Source organism: Pipistrellus kuhlii, unplaced genomic scaffold, assembly GCF_014108245.1.
Source record: "Pipistrellus kuhlii isolate mPipKuh1 unplaced genomic scaffold, mPipKuh1.p scaffold_m20_p_1, whole genome shotgun sequence".
Taxonomy (NCBI): domain Eukaryota; kingdom Metazoa; phylum Chordata; class Mammalia; order Chiroptera; family Vespertilionidae; genus Pipistrellus; species Pipistrellus kuhlii.
In genome coordinates, this window is record NW_023425404.1 from 117,788,965 (window position 1) to 117,800,972 (window position 12,008).

General features: G+C 40.4%; 1 protein-coding gene across 3 annotated transcripts in view; it reads right to left on the reverse strand.

The window, feature by feature from the left end:
- Nucleotides 1–5,753: 5,753 nt before the first annotated feature.
- PRPF18 (pre-mRNA processing factor 18) overlaps nt 5,754–12,008 on the reverse strand; it is a 30,005-nt gene continuing 23,750 nt past the window's right edge. For all 3 annotated transcript variants that reach the window (XM_036461092.2, XM_036461116.2, XM_036461105.2), the window contains 2 exons: nt 11,409–11,564; nt 5,754–6,201 (listed from right to left, as the gene is read on the reverse strand). In XM_036461092.2, coding sequence (XP_036316985.1) covers nt 6,121–6,201; nt 11,409–11,564 — 237 coding nt within the window. In that variant the 3' untranslated portion in view covers nt 5,754–6,120. The remainder of the gene's footprint in view (nt 6,202–11,408; nt 11,565–12,008) is intronic.

Below are 12,008 nucleotides of genomic sequence, written 5' to 3' on the forward strand. Positions count from 1 at the left end.
ATGGATGAATAATTACTCTGACAGGTTTCTGTGAAAGAGAGGGCTAAGGGACTCTTTTACTTCAGTAGTAAAAGCAGTCCTGTTCACCTGCCTCGTTGGCTTTTTATTGTAATAACAGCCTGAACTCAAATTAATCTCTAGATACAATCAATAGGGCAAGTATCCTTGAGAAAGTATATGTTTCTACAAGGTCAGGTCTTTTTTTTTTTTTTAATATATTTTATTGATTTTTTACAGAGAGGAAGAGAGAAGGATAGAGAGTTAGAAACATCGATGAGAGAGAATCATCGATCAGCTGCCTCTTGCACACCCCCTACTGGGGATGTGCCCACAACCAAGGCACATGCCCTTGACCGGAATCGAACCTGGGACCCTTCAGTCCTCAGGCCGACGCTCTATCCACTGAGCCAAGCTGGTTTTGGTTACAAGGTCAGGTCTTTAAAAACTAAACATCCCATTTATCAATGCAACAACAAAAATAGGATACCTTGAAATAAACTTAACTAAGGAGGTAAATGACGTGTATTCAGAAAAACTACAAGACATTGAAATAAATAGAGGAAGATACAAACAAATGTAAGAATATACCATGTTCGAGAAATAGATGAACTAACATAATCAAAATGTCCATATTATCCAAAGCAATCTATAGATTCAAATCAATCCCTATTAAAATACTGATGGCATATTACAACAACATTTTTGGAGAACAAATACTCCAAATATATATGGAACCAAAAAGGACCCCAAATAGTCTCAGCAATCTTGAGAAAGAAGTACAAAATAGGAGGGATGATAACAAATTATACTACAAAGCCTTTGTAATCAAAACAGCTTGGTATTAACACAAGAACAGGAATATAGATCAGGAGAACATAGCAGAGACCCCAGAAATCGATGCAAGCCATTATGCTCAATAAATATTTTAAAAATGAGGCAAGAGCATACAATAAAGACAGTCTCTTTAATAAAGGTTTGGAAAATGAAGTGTATTTTAATAAACACTGCCTTTATAATTATTCAAAGTATATGTACATTTTTTGGGACACCCTGTGTATCTGCAAGGTAACTTTATATAAATAGATTGGGCCTAAAGCTATTGATCTTTAATATCCATAAAAATTGAGTCAGTTTACACCCTCACAAAATGTATGAGGTTCTGTTTTGCTACAGTCTATCACAGAATGTCAGTAAACTTATGTGTGCCAAAAAAGAGCACTTCATGTTTATTTGGGTGAAAACATTTTAGAAATAGTGCATGTTTCCATCTTGTTTAGCTGAAGTATGCTCACTGTAATTTAACCTTTTCTTAATGATTTAGGTTCTTTATTAGAAACTATATTTTTGTAGGTTATAAAATCTGATGATCGTGTTTATTAAAATTATTAGTAGCCCAGTGCACGAAATTCGTGCATGGGGGTGGGGAGTGTTCCTCAGCCCAACCTGCACCCTCTCCAATCTGGGACACCTCAAAGAATGTTCTATTGCCAGTTTACAGGATCGGGCTTAAACTGGCAGTCGGACATCCCTCTCGCTGTGGCTCCTAACCACTTACCTGCCTGCCTGATTGCCCCCAACTGCCCCCTGCCACTGGCCTGCACACCCCCAAATGTCCCCCCTCGCCAGCTTGATCACCCCCACCTGCCCCCTCCCTTGCTGGCCTCCTTGCCCCCACCTTCCCCACTGGCCTGCTCGCCCCGATTGCCCCCCTGCTGGCCTGCTCACTCCAAACTGCCCCTCCCCCCCATTGTCCTGATCACCTCCAACTGACCCCCACTGACGGCCTGCTCGCCCCCAACTGGCCACCCTGTTGGTCTGCTTACCCCCACCAGCCTGATCACCCACAAACTGCCTTCCCCTCCTGGCCTCTTAACTGCCTCTACCTCGGCCCTGCCACCATGGCTTTTTCCAGAACGTCTGGACGGTCTCCCAGTCTAATAGGCATATTACCCTTTTATTAGTATAGAGGCTTGGTGCACAGGAGGGGGCCTGCTGGTTTGCCCTGAAGGTTGTCTGGATCAGGGTGGAGGGTCCCACTGGCGTGCCTGGCCAGCCTGGATATGGGGCTGATAGCTCTACGCAGGCTGGCCACAGCCCCCCGTGACCCAACCTCCCAGATGCTCCTTGCTTTTGTTTTTCAGTGCCTCTGAGCAGACGCCAGGGCAGGCTGGAAGCAGGTATCTAGGACTTATTTATCTTTTATAATTGAAACTTTGTAGCCTTGAGTGGAGGCCAGGGCCAGCCAGAGCAGGCAGGAAGCTTGGCTTCCTCCATTGCTGAGGGCAACCCAAGCCTCCTGCTTGCTCCAGCTCTGTGGCTGCCACCATTTTGGTTGGGTTAATTTGCATACTCGCCTGTGATTGGCTGGTGGGCATAGCTGGTGGGCATAGCAAAGGTAGTCAATTTGTATGTTTCTCTTTTATTAGATAGAATTCTTAAAATAAGAACAGATTTATGGTGGGGTCTTGAAGGTTTCTCCTGAGTAAAACATATGAGCTTTGGTATCTGCCCTAAACTTTTCATTTCCCACTTTCATGCTTTAGAACCTTTCCTGTAGATTATTAAAATAGCCGCCTCCTTTATTGTATTTGATTACTTGCACTGTACATTTATCCCATCTTAGATGCAAAGGTACAGAGATGAATCTCAAGGAGCTCACATATAAGTGGTAAAAATCAGAAGTTGTTAATATAGTGTGATAGGTATTGGTGTAGACAAGATGTTATGGGAAGAACCCCACAGGGAACTGGCCTTGGTTTGGTAATTAGCGAAGTGAAGGAATTCAACTCTTGGAAGTGACGGATGCTTTCATTTGAACCAAGTATCAAAGGATGCATAAAAGCAAGCTAGCTAGTGGGAAAGAGAGAGTATGTATAAGCATTCCAAGCAAAATAAATAGTGGAGGGAATTCAGGTACTGTAAAGAAACTTCTATAACATATGAGAAGTTTGGAAATATTCTTAAAGAGATAGTTGGTCATTTAACTCTGTATTCCATCCTTCCATACTATGAGATAGCTTTTTGAAACAATGTTATTGAACCTGAATTTGGATTTCACCTATATTTCTAGCTGTATCACTAGATTTCTCCATGCACTGACTGTGCCAGTTAAACAGAATGCTTGCTGTATCCAAAGATGCTGCTCCATCAGGACTGCAAGTCCTTCTCTCCCTTATCATGTCCGTAGAGATCTGCCTGCAAGGCTCAAATGTCACCCCCACCAAAGTGCTTCTCTGAACTTTTGTCTCCTATCACCCCTGTAGGTCAGTGATTTCAACCGATGTGCCACAAGAATTTTTAAGATATGCAATACCTGACCACTGAGTCAGGGGCACTGACCTCTTTTCCTTAAACTGTCGGATAAAAAAATGACAACAGCCGTGTATCATCTAGCAGAGTAATCGGAGATACTCAGACATCTTCTCTGATATTGAGTCAATATCCTATGTTGCTTCCTTAAGGATTTTAGAGGTGGCAGGGAGGATAGCTGGAAACTGATAAGGACAGGGGTTCCAGGTTCTATTTGTCGATTTAAAGTAGCCCTTGTATGTATCTCTACTTACTATCCTATAACATATATACTTATGGTTCCTTTTTAAAATGCTGTGTATTAACCTGTGAGCTTAATCAAAACCATGGCTATGATGCCCTAGCCAGTTTGGCTCAGTGAGTAGAGCATTGGTCTTTGGACTGAAGGGCTTCAGCTTCCCTTCTGGTCAAGGGGACTTGTCTCAGGTTGCAGGTTCAATCCCTGGCCCTGGTTGGAGGCAGCCAGTCAATGAGTCTCTATTGCATCAATGTTTCTCATCTCTTCCCCTCCCTGCCACACTCTCTCTAAAAATCAATGAAAGAATATCCTCGGCTAAGGATTAACACCAAGTAAGGCAAAATAATGTTATTAGCACCCAAGAAATCTTTCATACCTCTTTCTAATCATAGCCATGTTTGTTGTTAAGGGCATGTACCTTGGGTGCAGGCACATCCCCTGTGGAAGGTGTGCAGGAGGCAGCTGGTCAATGTTTCTCTCTTTGATGTTTCTAACATCCTATCCCTCTCCCTCTCTGTAAAAAATCAATAAAATATGTATTTTTTTAAAAAGGTAATGTGGGAGTATTTAGCCACAATATTTATAAACAAATCCTATACAATATCACATAGCAAAAATCTAGATCAACGATTTTTAACCTTTTTCATCTTATGGCACACAAACTACTAAAATTCTGTAGCATGCACAAAAATGTTTTGTCGATCTGACCAAAAAAAATAGGTATTAATTTGATTCATTCTCACTGAACAGCTATTGTTGTGTTGACTGTTGTTTTTTCTTACTTGACAATCTAAAAGAAAAGAGATCAGTGCTCTAACTACTCAGGTATTGCATATTTTAAAAGTTCTTGCAGCACACCAGTGTGATGAGGCTAGACTGTTGAAAAATCCCTGGTCTAGATTGTCTTATTTTAGGAAAGTCTAAAAAACAGTTTCCAGAAAGGGAAGTGGGGTGAGTTGAGGGATGAGGAACCTGATCCAATCTAGCACAGAGGGCCTCAGCCACCACCCATGCAACTAACCAGCAGAAACAATCAAGCCTAGGCACGGACCATAAGTAGCCAAAACCAGCTTTCAAGCCTTCCCCAGAGGGGCCTGAGTAAGTGGCTGTGAAGCTACATCCATTACCTACTGGCTGACTCTAGCTCCCACATCTTTATTCTTGTAAGCACAGAGCTGGCTGACAGCAGGAGCACCATAGAGCCTGCATATAGTAAATATGCAAAGTTTCTATTACCATAGCTGCTGCTCACACCACCATTGTTAACACATTGCCCTTAACCACAGGGTTCATGACAGCTACTTTGGCTTCACTCTGATGATAAGGACTAATGTTGACTGAGCTCTTATTTGCCAGGAAGTGTACCAAGCATTTTTTTTTTCTTTTTTACTTACAACACAACGATGCCAGCAGGCATGAACTACTATTACTAACTACTACTTACCGATAAGGAAAATGAGACTCAGAAAGATTGTTACTCACTCACAAGTCATTCAGTCAGGTGAAGAGCTAAAATTTGAAGCTAGAAGTTCTGAGTTCAGACAGAGCCCCACTCTTACCACTTATCTGGTACCACCTCTTCACCTGGTCTGCTAACATTTTATTACCAACTTTCCTCTATTAACTGAGTCCTCTCAACTCCCAGGCACAGTGATTCATCACAGTTCTCTGGGTATGACACTACAAGATTCAGAAGTTCTCATTTGTTGAAATCAGACCCAGGATCTACTGTCTCAGGCAGTGAGAATGATGGCACCCTTCTCTGCTGCTGAGAAGGACGGAGTTAGGAATAGCAGTCCACCCCAGGTCTCATGAGTATGAAACTTACAGGAAGTCCTATTCTAGGAAGAACCAGAATGTCCCCATTCTTGGCTGGCTTGGCAGTCCGTTTTCCCACCTTTACCTCTATGCACTGTGGTTTAGTTTGAAGTTTTATGTGTATATCTTTGATTTTCAAACTTCTATTTCCTGTTAATTCTATCTATTCCAAGAGATGACACATATGAAATTTACATTCATTAGAAGATAAAAGCAAGCTTTGAAATGAAAGAAAAATAACATTTGAGTAAACAGTCATGACATTTACATTCAAGTTCTATTGCAAGAAACATTTAAGGACCGTAAGTTTCATTAAATGATTCCATATTTTTGTTAAGATATATAAAAATACTTTCTAAAAATATGACAAAAGACAATGTAAAATTCGTATTATACAGAACATTTAAGTTCATCCTCAAATGTTCCTTTTTAATAATCTAACTGCAACTTTTAGGTCTAGAGGGAAAGAGTCATTTGAAACCTCCTTCTGTGACCACTGTTTACACATTTAAACTATGGGGAAGAGTCTATTAGAACTTAGCTTTTCAACTGTTTAAAATAAAAGCAAGACACAAATCAGTATGCAGTCAGATGTGATATGAGAGCCAAGACAGTTCTTAAAACTCCGAGTTGCATTAGGTAGAAACCACTCCAGAAACTCGTTTTCTTCTTCCTTCATTCCTATTGGTAATTCCAGAAGTCCATATCATGCTCCCTTAAGTTTCTTATTGTTATCTTCACATTATATACAGATCTCACAGTGCATTATACTCCACACATTTTGATGGATCTGTAGGAAAGTGCTTCTGGCAAATCGTCATTAACCTCTTCAATCCCTAAAAAAATAAAGGTTGGTTATGATACAAACTTTTCTTAATTGTCCTATACTCAATCCTGTTTACCAATATCCCCATTAAAATACTGCAGTGTGGCTCGGTGGAGCGTCACTCCAAGCACTGAATGGTTGCTGGTTCGATCCCAAGTCAGGGCACATACCCAGACTGTGTGTTGGATCCCCAGTCAGGGTATGGGAGGCAACCAGTTGATGTTTCTCTTAAACATTGTTGTCTGCCTTTCTCTCTTTCCATACTCCTCTCTTTAAAATATTTAAAAACAGAATTAATCAAAATAATTTTAATAAAATAAAATAAGGCAATCCCCAGCAATACTATTCAGATGTATAGAGAAATGTTTATTCATGTATGTATACACAAAGATATGAATGAGATGGTCATAGCAGAATTGTTCACAATAACAACAATAATAGCAAAAGAACCAGAAATAACCCAAATGTCCATCAGAGGAGAATAGATGAAAAAGTGTGCTCGCAAATGGAACATTTTACAGCAGTCAAAATGAATTAACTAGGCCTACATGAAACAGCTCAGCCCTTCACCAAGTTCCAGGAGAGAATTAAGCTCCACTGCCTAGCATAAAGCATCCATTGTACGTAATGAAACAGCTCCTTTCCTGTGTATCTAAAGGGTGCTACATATGTACCATCTTTAAAAAACATAATAGGCATTCCCAGCTGGTGGGGCTTAATGGTTGAGCATCAACCTATGAACCAAGAGATTGCTGGTTTAATTCTCAGTTTGGTTCACAAAAATTAAAACCACCCAATTTCTATCACAGTAATAAGACTAATGAAATCCATAGGTTGACTATGTTCAGGCCTATATTAGATATTGAATAGCTTGATACTTAATTATTATTACCCCCAAATTAATTTTCTGTTCTTAAAAGAAGAGCTTTCTGACATGGTGGAAAAGTTGAGTATCTATCTATATATATAAAAGCCTAAGCAACTGTTAAGACTGGTCGGCTGGTTGCTATGACACACACTGACCACCAGGGGGCACACACTCAATGTGTGCTCTCACAGTCAACCTCCCATGGCCATCCAACCTCTCACGGTCCCTACCCCTCAGCTGACCAGCCCCAGTTGTCCCTGATCAGGGTGGCCAGCCAACCTCTCACAGTCCCTCCCCCCTGCCAACCAACCTCCCATGGTCCCTCCACCTGGGGCGAGACAGCCCCAATAGGCTCCAATGGCCAGCCAGGCCAAGGGACCCCACCCATGCACAAATCCGTGCACCAAGCCTCTAGTGTGGCTATAACTTCACAACCCAAAACTAGAGGTGCATATCTGGAATCTAAGAAGGAAGGGTAAAAGGAACACCATGAAATCATTTTTTTAAATGCTAATATATGTGAATAACAGGTACCTGAAACATAATCAAACATTTAGAACTCTTAATTACTTTGTAATTACCTAAGTATTCAAACAATTCGTAAGTTCAAAATAATAAAACAAAAATTCCTGAAAAATCTCTTTGGCCCCATAGTAAGGAGATAACACAAATATAAATTATTTCTATGCATTGTTCTATAGAGTATTCATTCAACCACAAATATTCAGTGAGTACCCACCATAAAACTCTGAGGGTATAATAGTGAACTATATTCTTAACTTGTGGAACCAACATTAAATTATTGTGTAATAATGTAACATAAGTTATCATTAGGCTTTACAGTGGCCATATCATATTACTAATTTTATATTTATAGCCCCTAAATTACCCAAGTTTTCCTCTTATACAATGATCATATCATATATATATGCTTGAGAAACTAGGTTATTGGATCCAAATTTATTTATGCAATCTGTCCTTTTCTTTAGTTCGTCAATTTTTATGACAATTTCTTTTCTACCTTAGCACCTTTTAGCTTCTTGCTGTCTACAAATCTGATAAATATACCTCTCTGTATCATCATGAGTCAGTCATTAAAATGTTGACCAGGACAGTACTGAGGTCACTAAGAACTAATGGTGTATGTTACTAGCATGCACCAAAGTAGACATGGCTTCACTCACTTAACAAGCTATGAGTCATCTGATTGTATTGTCTGTCATGTCTATATCTGTCCACAAAAATATTATTGGGTTTAGGTCAAACACCTTCCCAAAGTTCAGATATAGTATGTTTGCCATTTTCCCTAACCATGTTGAGGACAAAAAGAATTTTTTTTTTTTTTTTAATGAGAAGGTAATAGTTAAAATGGATGAACAAGTAAGTGGGTAATGGTCACTTAACATTTGAGGTCTTGTTCTCCATCATGTCATCAGTTTGGTTCAAATAAACAAGTAAATAAACACTAGGTATACTTTTTAAAAAACAGTTTCTGGGGATGTACCATTATTTAAAAAAGAAATGCTCTTTAATTAAGATAATTTATCTAATTATATGAACACTTACACTATTGCTCTGACCAGTGTATAGCTGAACAAACTAAGCAAACTTAATCATTGGAATTGTTTTCTATTGGTAAAGCCCCAAACTTTCTTTTCCTAACTAAAAGCTTTTTGCCTTCAATTCAGTCACTGGTGGTTATTTGAATAAATGAAAATGTCCTAAAATTTTTGTAAGTATATTTGAATTCTACAAATTCTACAGTTTATATCAGGGAATCAGATAGCAATCATTTTAAAAAATATATATTTTTATTTATTTTAGAGAGGAAGAGGGAGAGATAGAAACATCAATGATGAGAGAGAATTGTTGATCAGCTGCCTCCTGCACACCCCCTACTGGGGATCAAGCCTACAACCCAGGCATGTGCCCTTGGCTAGAATCGAACCCAGAACCCTTTAGTCAGCATGCCTACACTCTATCCACTGAGCCAAACAAGCTTTTAAAATGCTAATATATGTGAACTAGAGGCCCAGTTCACAAAATTCATGTGTGTGTGTGGGGGGGGAGGGGAGTGAGGGGAAGGAAGGGCGGTGTTCCTCAGCCCAGCTGCACCCTCTCCAATCTGGGACCCCTCGAGGAATGTCCTACCTTGATCAGGCCTAAATGGGCAGTCGGACTTCCCTCTCACAACCCAACTGCTCGCCTGCCTGCCTGCCTGCCTTTCTGATTGCCCCTAACTGCTTCTGCCTGCCAGCCTGTTCAACCCCTAACCACTCCCCTGCCAGCCTGATTGATGCCTAACTGCTCCCGTCAGCCTGTTTGCCCCTAACTGCCCTCCCCTGTAGGCCTGGTCACCCCTAACTGCCCTCCTCTGCAGGCTTGATCGCCCCCAACTATCCTCCCTTGCAGGCCTGGTCCCTCCTAACTGCCCTCCCTTGCTGGCCTGATAGCCCACAACTGCCCTCCCTTGCAGACCTGGTCCCTCCCAACTGCCTCCCCTGCTGGCCATCTTGTGTCCACATGGGGGAAGTCATCTTTGACCACATAAGGGAGCCATATTGTGTATTGGAGTAACAGTCAAGTTGCATATTATTATTTTATTAGATAAGGATTAGACAGGATAGAGGCCTGGTGCACGGGTGGGGGCGGGCTGGTTTGCCCTGAAGAGTGTCCCGGATCAGGGTGGGGGTTCCCTTGGGACATTGGGTGGCCTGGGTGAGGGGCCTGTGGTGGTTGGCAAGCCAGCCACACACCCCAGCAACCCAAGCAGAGGCCCTGGTATCTGGGATTTATTTATCTTCTATAATTGAAACTTTGTAGCCTTCAGCAGAGCCAAACCTCCTGTTTGCTCTGTGGCTGCAGCCATTTTTATTGGGATTTGTTTATCTTCTATAATTGAAACTTTGTAGCCTTGAGTGGAGTTCAGGGCCAGCCAGGGCAGGCAGAAGCTTGGCTTCCTCCATTGCCAGGGAAACCCAAGCTTCCTGCTCTCTCTGTGGCTACAGCCATCTTGGTTGGGTTAATTTGCACACTCGCTCCTGATTGGCTGGTGGGCATGGCTTGTGGGTATAGCGGAGGTATGGTCAATTTGCATGTTTCTCTTTTATTAGATAGGATAAGGCCTAACACAAATGAACATTTATCACTTGGAATTAAAATGCAAACAAAAAAGATAATCCATGAATATGGTAATGATTGAACAAATGTGAAAGCACTTTATGCATTTTAAGTGAACTTTAATTAAAAAAAAATTTTTTTTTAAATATATTTTATTGATTTTTTTTACAGAGAGGAAGAGAGAGGGATAGAGAGTTAGAAACATCGATCAGCTGCCTCTTGCACACCTCCTACTGGGGATGTGCCCACAACCAAGGCACATGCCCTTGACCGGAATCGAACCTGGGACCTTTCAGTCCGCAATCTGACGCTCTATCCACTGAGCCAAACCGGTTTTGGCAAATTTTAAATTTTAAGTAAACTTTCAGAATATCATCTTCAAGTTTTAGAATTAACATCCAGCAAATGCCATTACACAGATACAACCTGGGATTCTTGACAACTTGGCAAATGCTAAGAATAGAGTTGATTTTTCCCACTACAAAGAAAAACTGAACCAATAACAGTGCACATGAGTTCATGTGAGGTATATACAACTAAGAAAATAAACTCTAAACACTTTAAAGTTATTTGTATAGAGAAGTATTGTTGTTATATGTTACTTAAAAATTATGTTCATTAAAGCCAAATTTATATTATTCAGATCCTTAATCCTAGATGATAAATCTACCTTAAAAATACCAACATTGCAAAATACTCTAAATTTACTGCTCATCACTAAACTTCTACAGCAAACTACAATAGTTTTATTTCAATGCTAAGGTAACTAAAAGCATAACCTTATAGCCTGTCTTGTATCATATATGAAACTTTAAAAGTTTTTCTTTTATTCAGTGAAGATGTCTTAATCACAAGTATTTATAAAAAATGAACTTAAGCCCTGACTGGTTTGGCTCAGTGAATGGAGCGTCGGCCTGCAGCCTGTGGACTGAAGGGTCCCGGGTTCAATTCTGGTCAAGGAAACATGCCAGGTTGCGGATTCAATCCCCAGTCCAGGGTGTGTAAGAGGCAGCCGATTAATGATTCTCTTTCATCATTAATGCTTCTATCTCTCTCCCTCCCATTTCCTCTCTAAAATCAATAAAAATATATTTTAAAAAAAGAAATGAATTTAAATCCTATCATGCTATATCCTATTTGCTATAATTCCTCTGCTCTCAAAATATACAGTTTTGAAATTGGAGAATGTTAACCTCCAGAGAAATGTCCTTTCCATAAAAACTGCTTACCTGAATATATTTCCGCTGTGTTTCATCATTTAAAACATGTGCAACATGCTTGGAGAAAATCTTTTCCCTACCCGTTCTGGCATGGATACCAACCATAGTGACACCAATGGGCCATGGGGCATTTCCAATGGCCATCTGAAGATAAGCATCATTAGCCTAGAAAGAAAGATTAAGAAAAGATCAGAAAAGCAGAAATAATGTATTGGTCCACATTTTTATTTCAAGTATTTCACAACTCTTGATGCTGTAATTTTCATCCATTTCTTAAGCATGTTGAAAATATTACCATCCTCCTTATTCAAACAAAAGAAATTAAAACATGGAATGACTGTCCTGCCCAGGCCACAAATATCCATGGAAAAACAGAACCAAAGCTAACCCTGTGAGTAAAAAGACAAACATTCCCCTGCAGCCTCTGTGCACTGACAGTTGATGCATTTCAGATCTGGAATTATCAGGTAGGTAATTTGATGTACTGACAAACTCTAGTATGGGTCTCCTTTCTGCCTAGTCTTCTCAACGGGTGGTCACACAGAAAACAGAGTCTGACTAGTTTTCCATAATCCAACCTGAAACCATGTCCACTCCCTGAACAGCAGT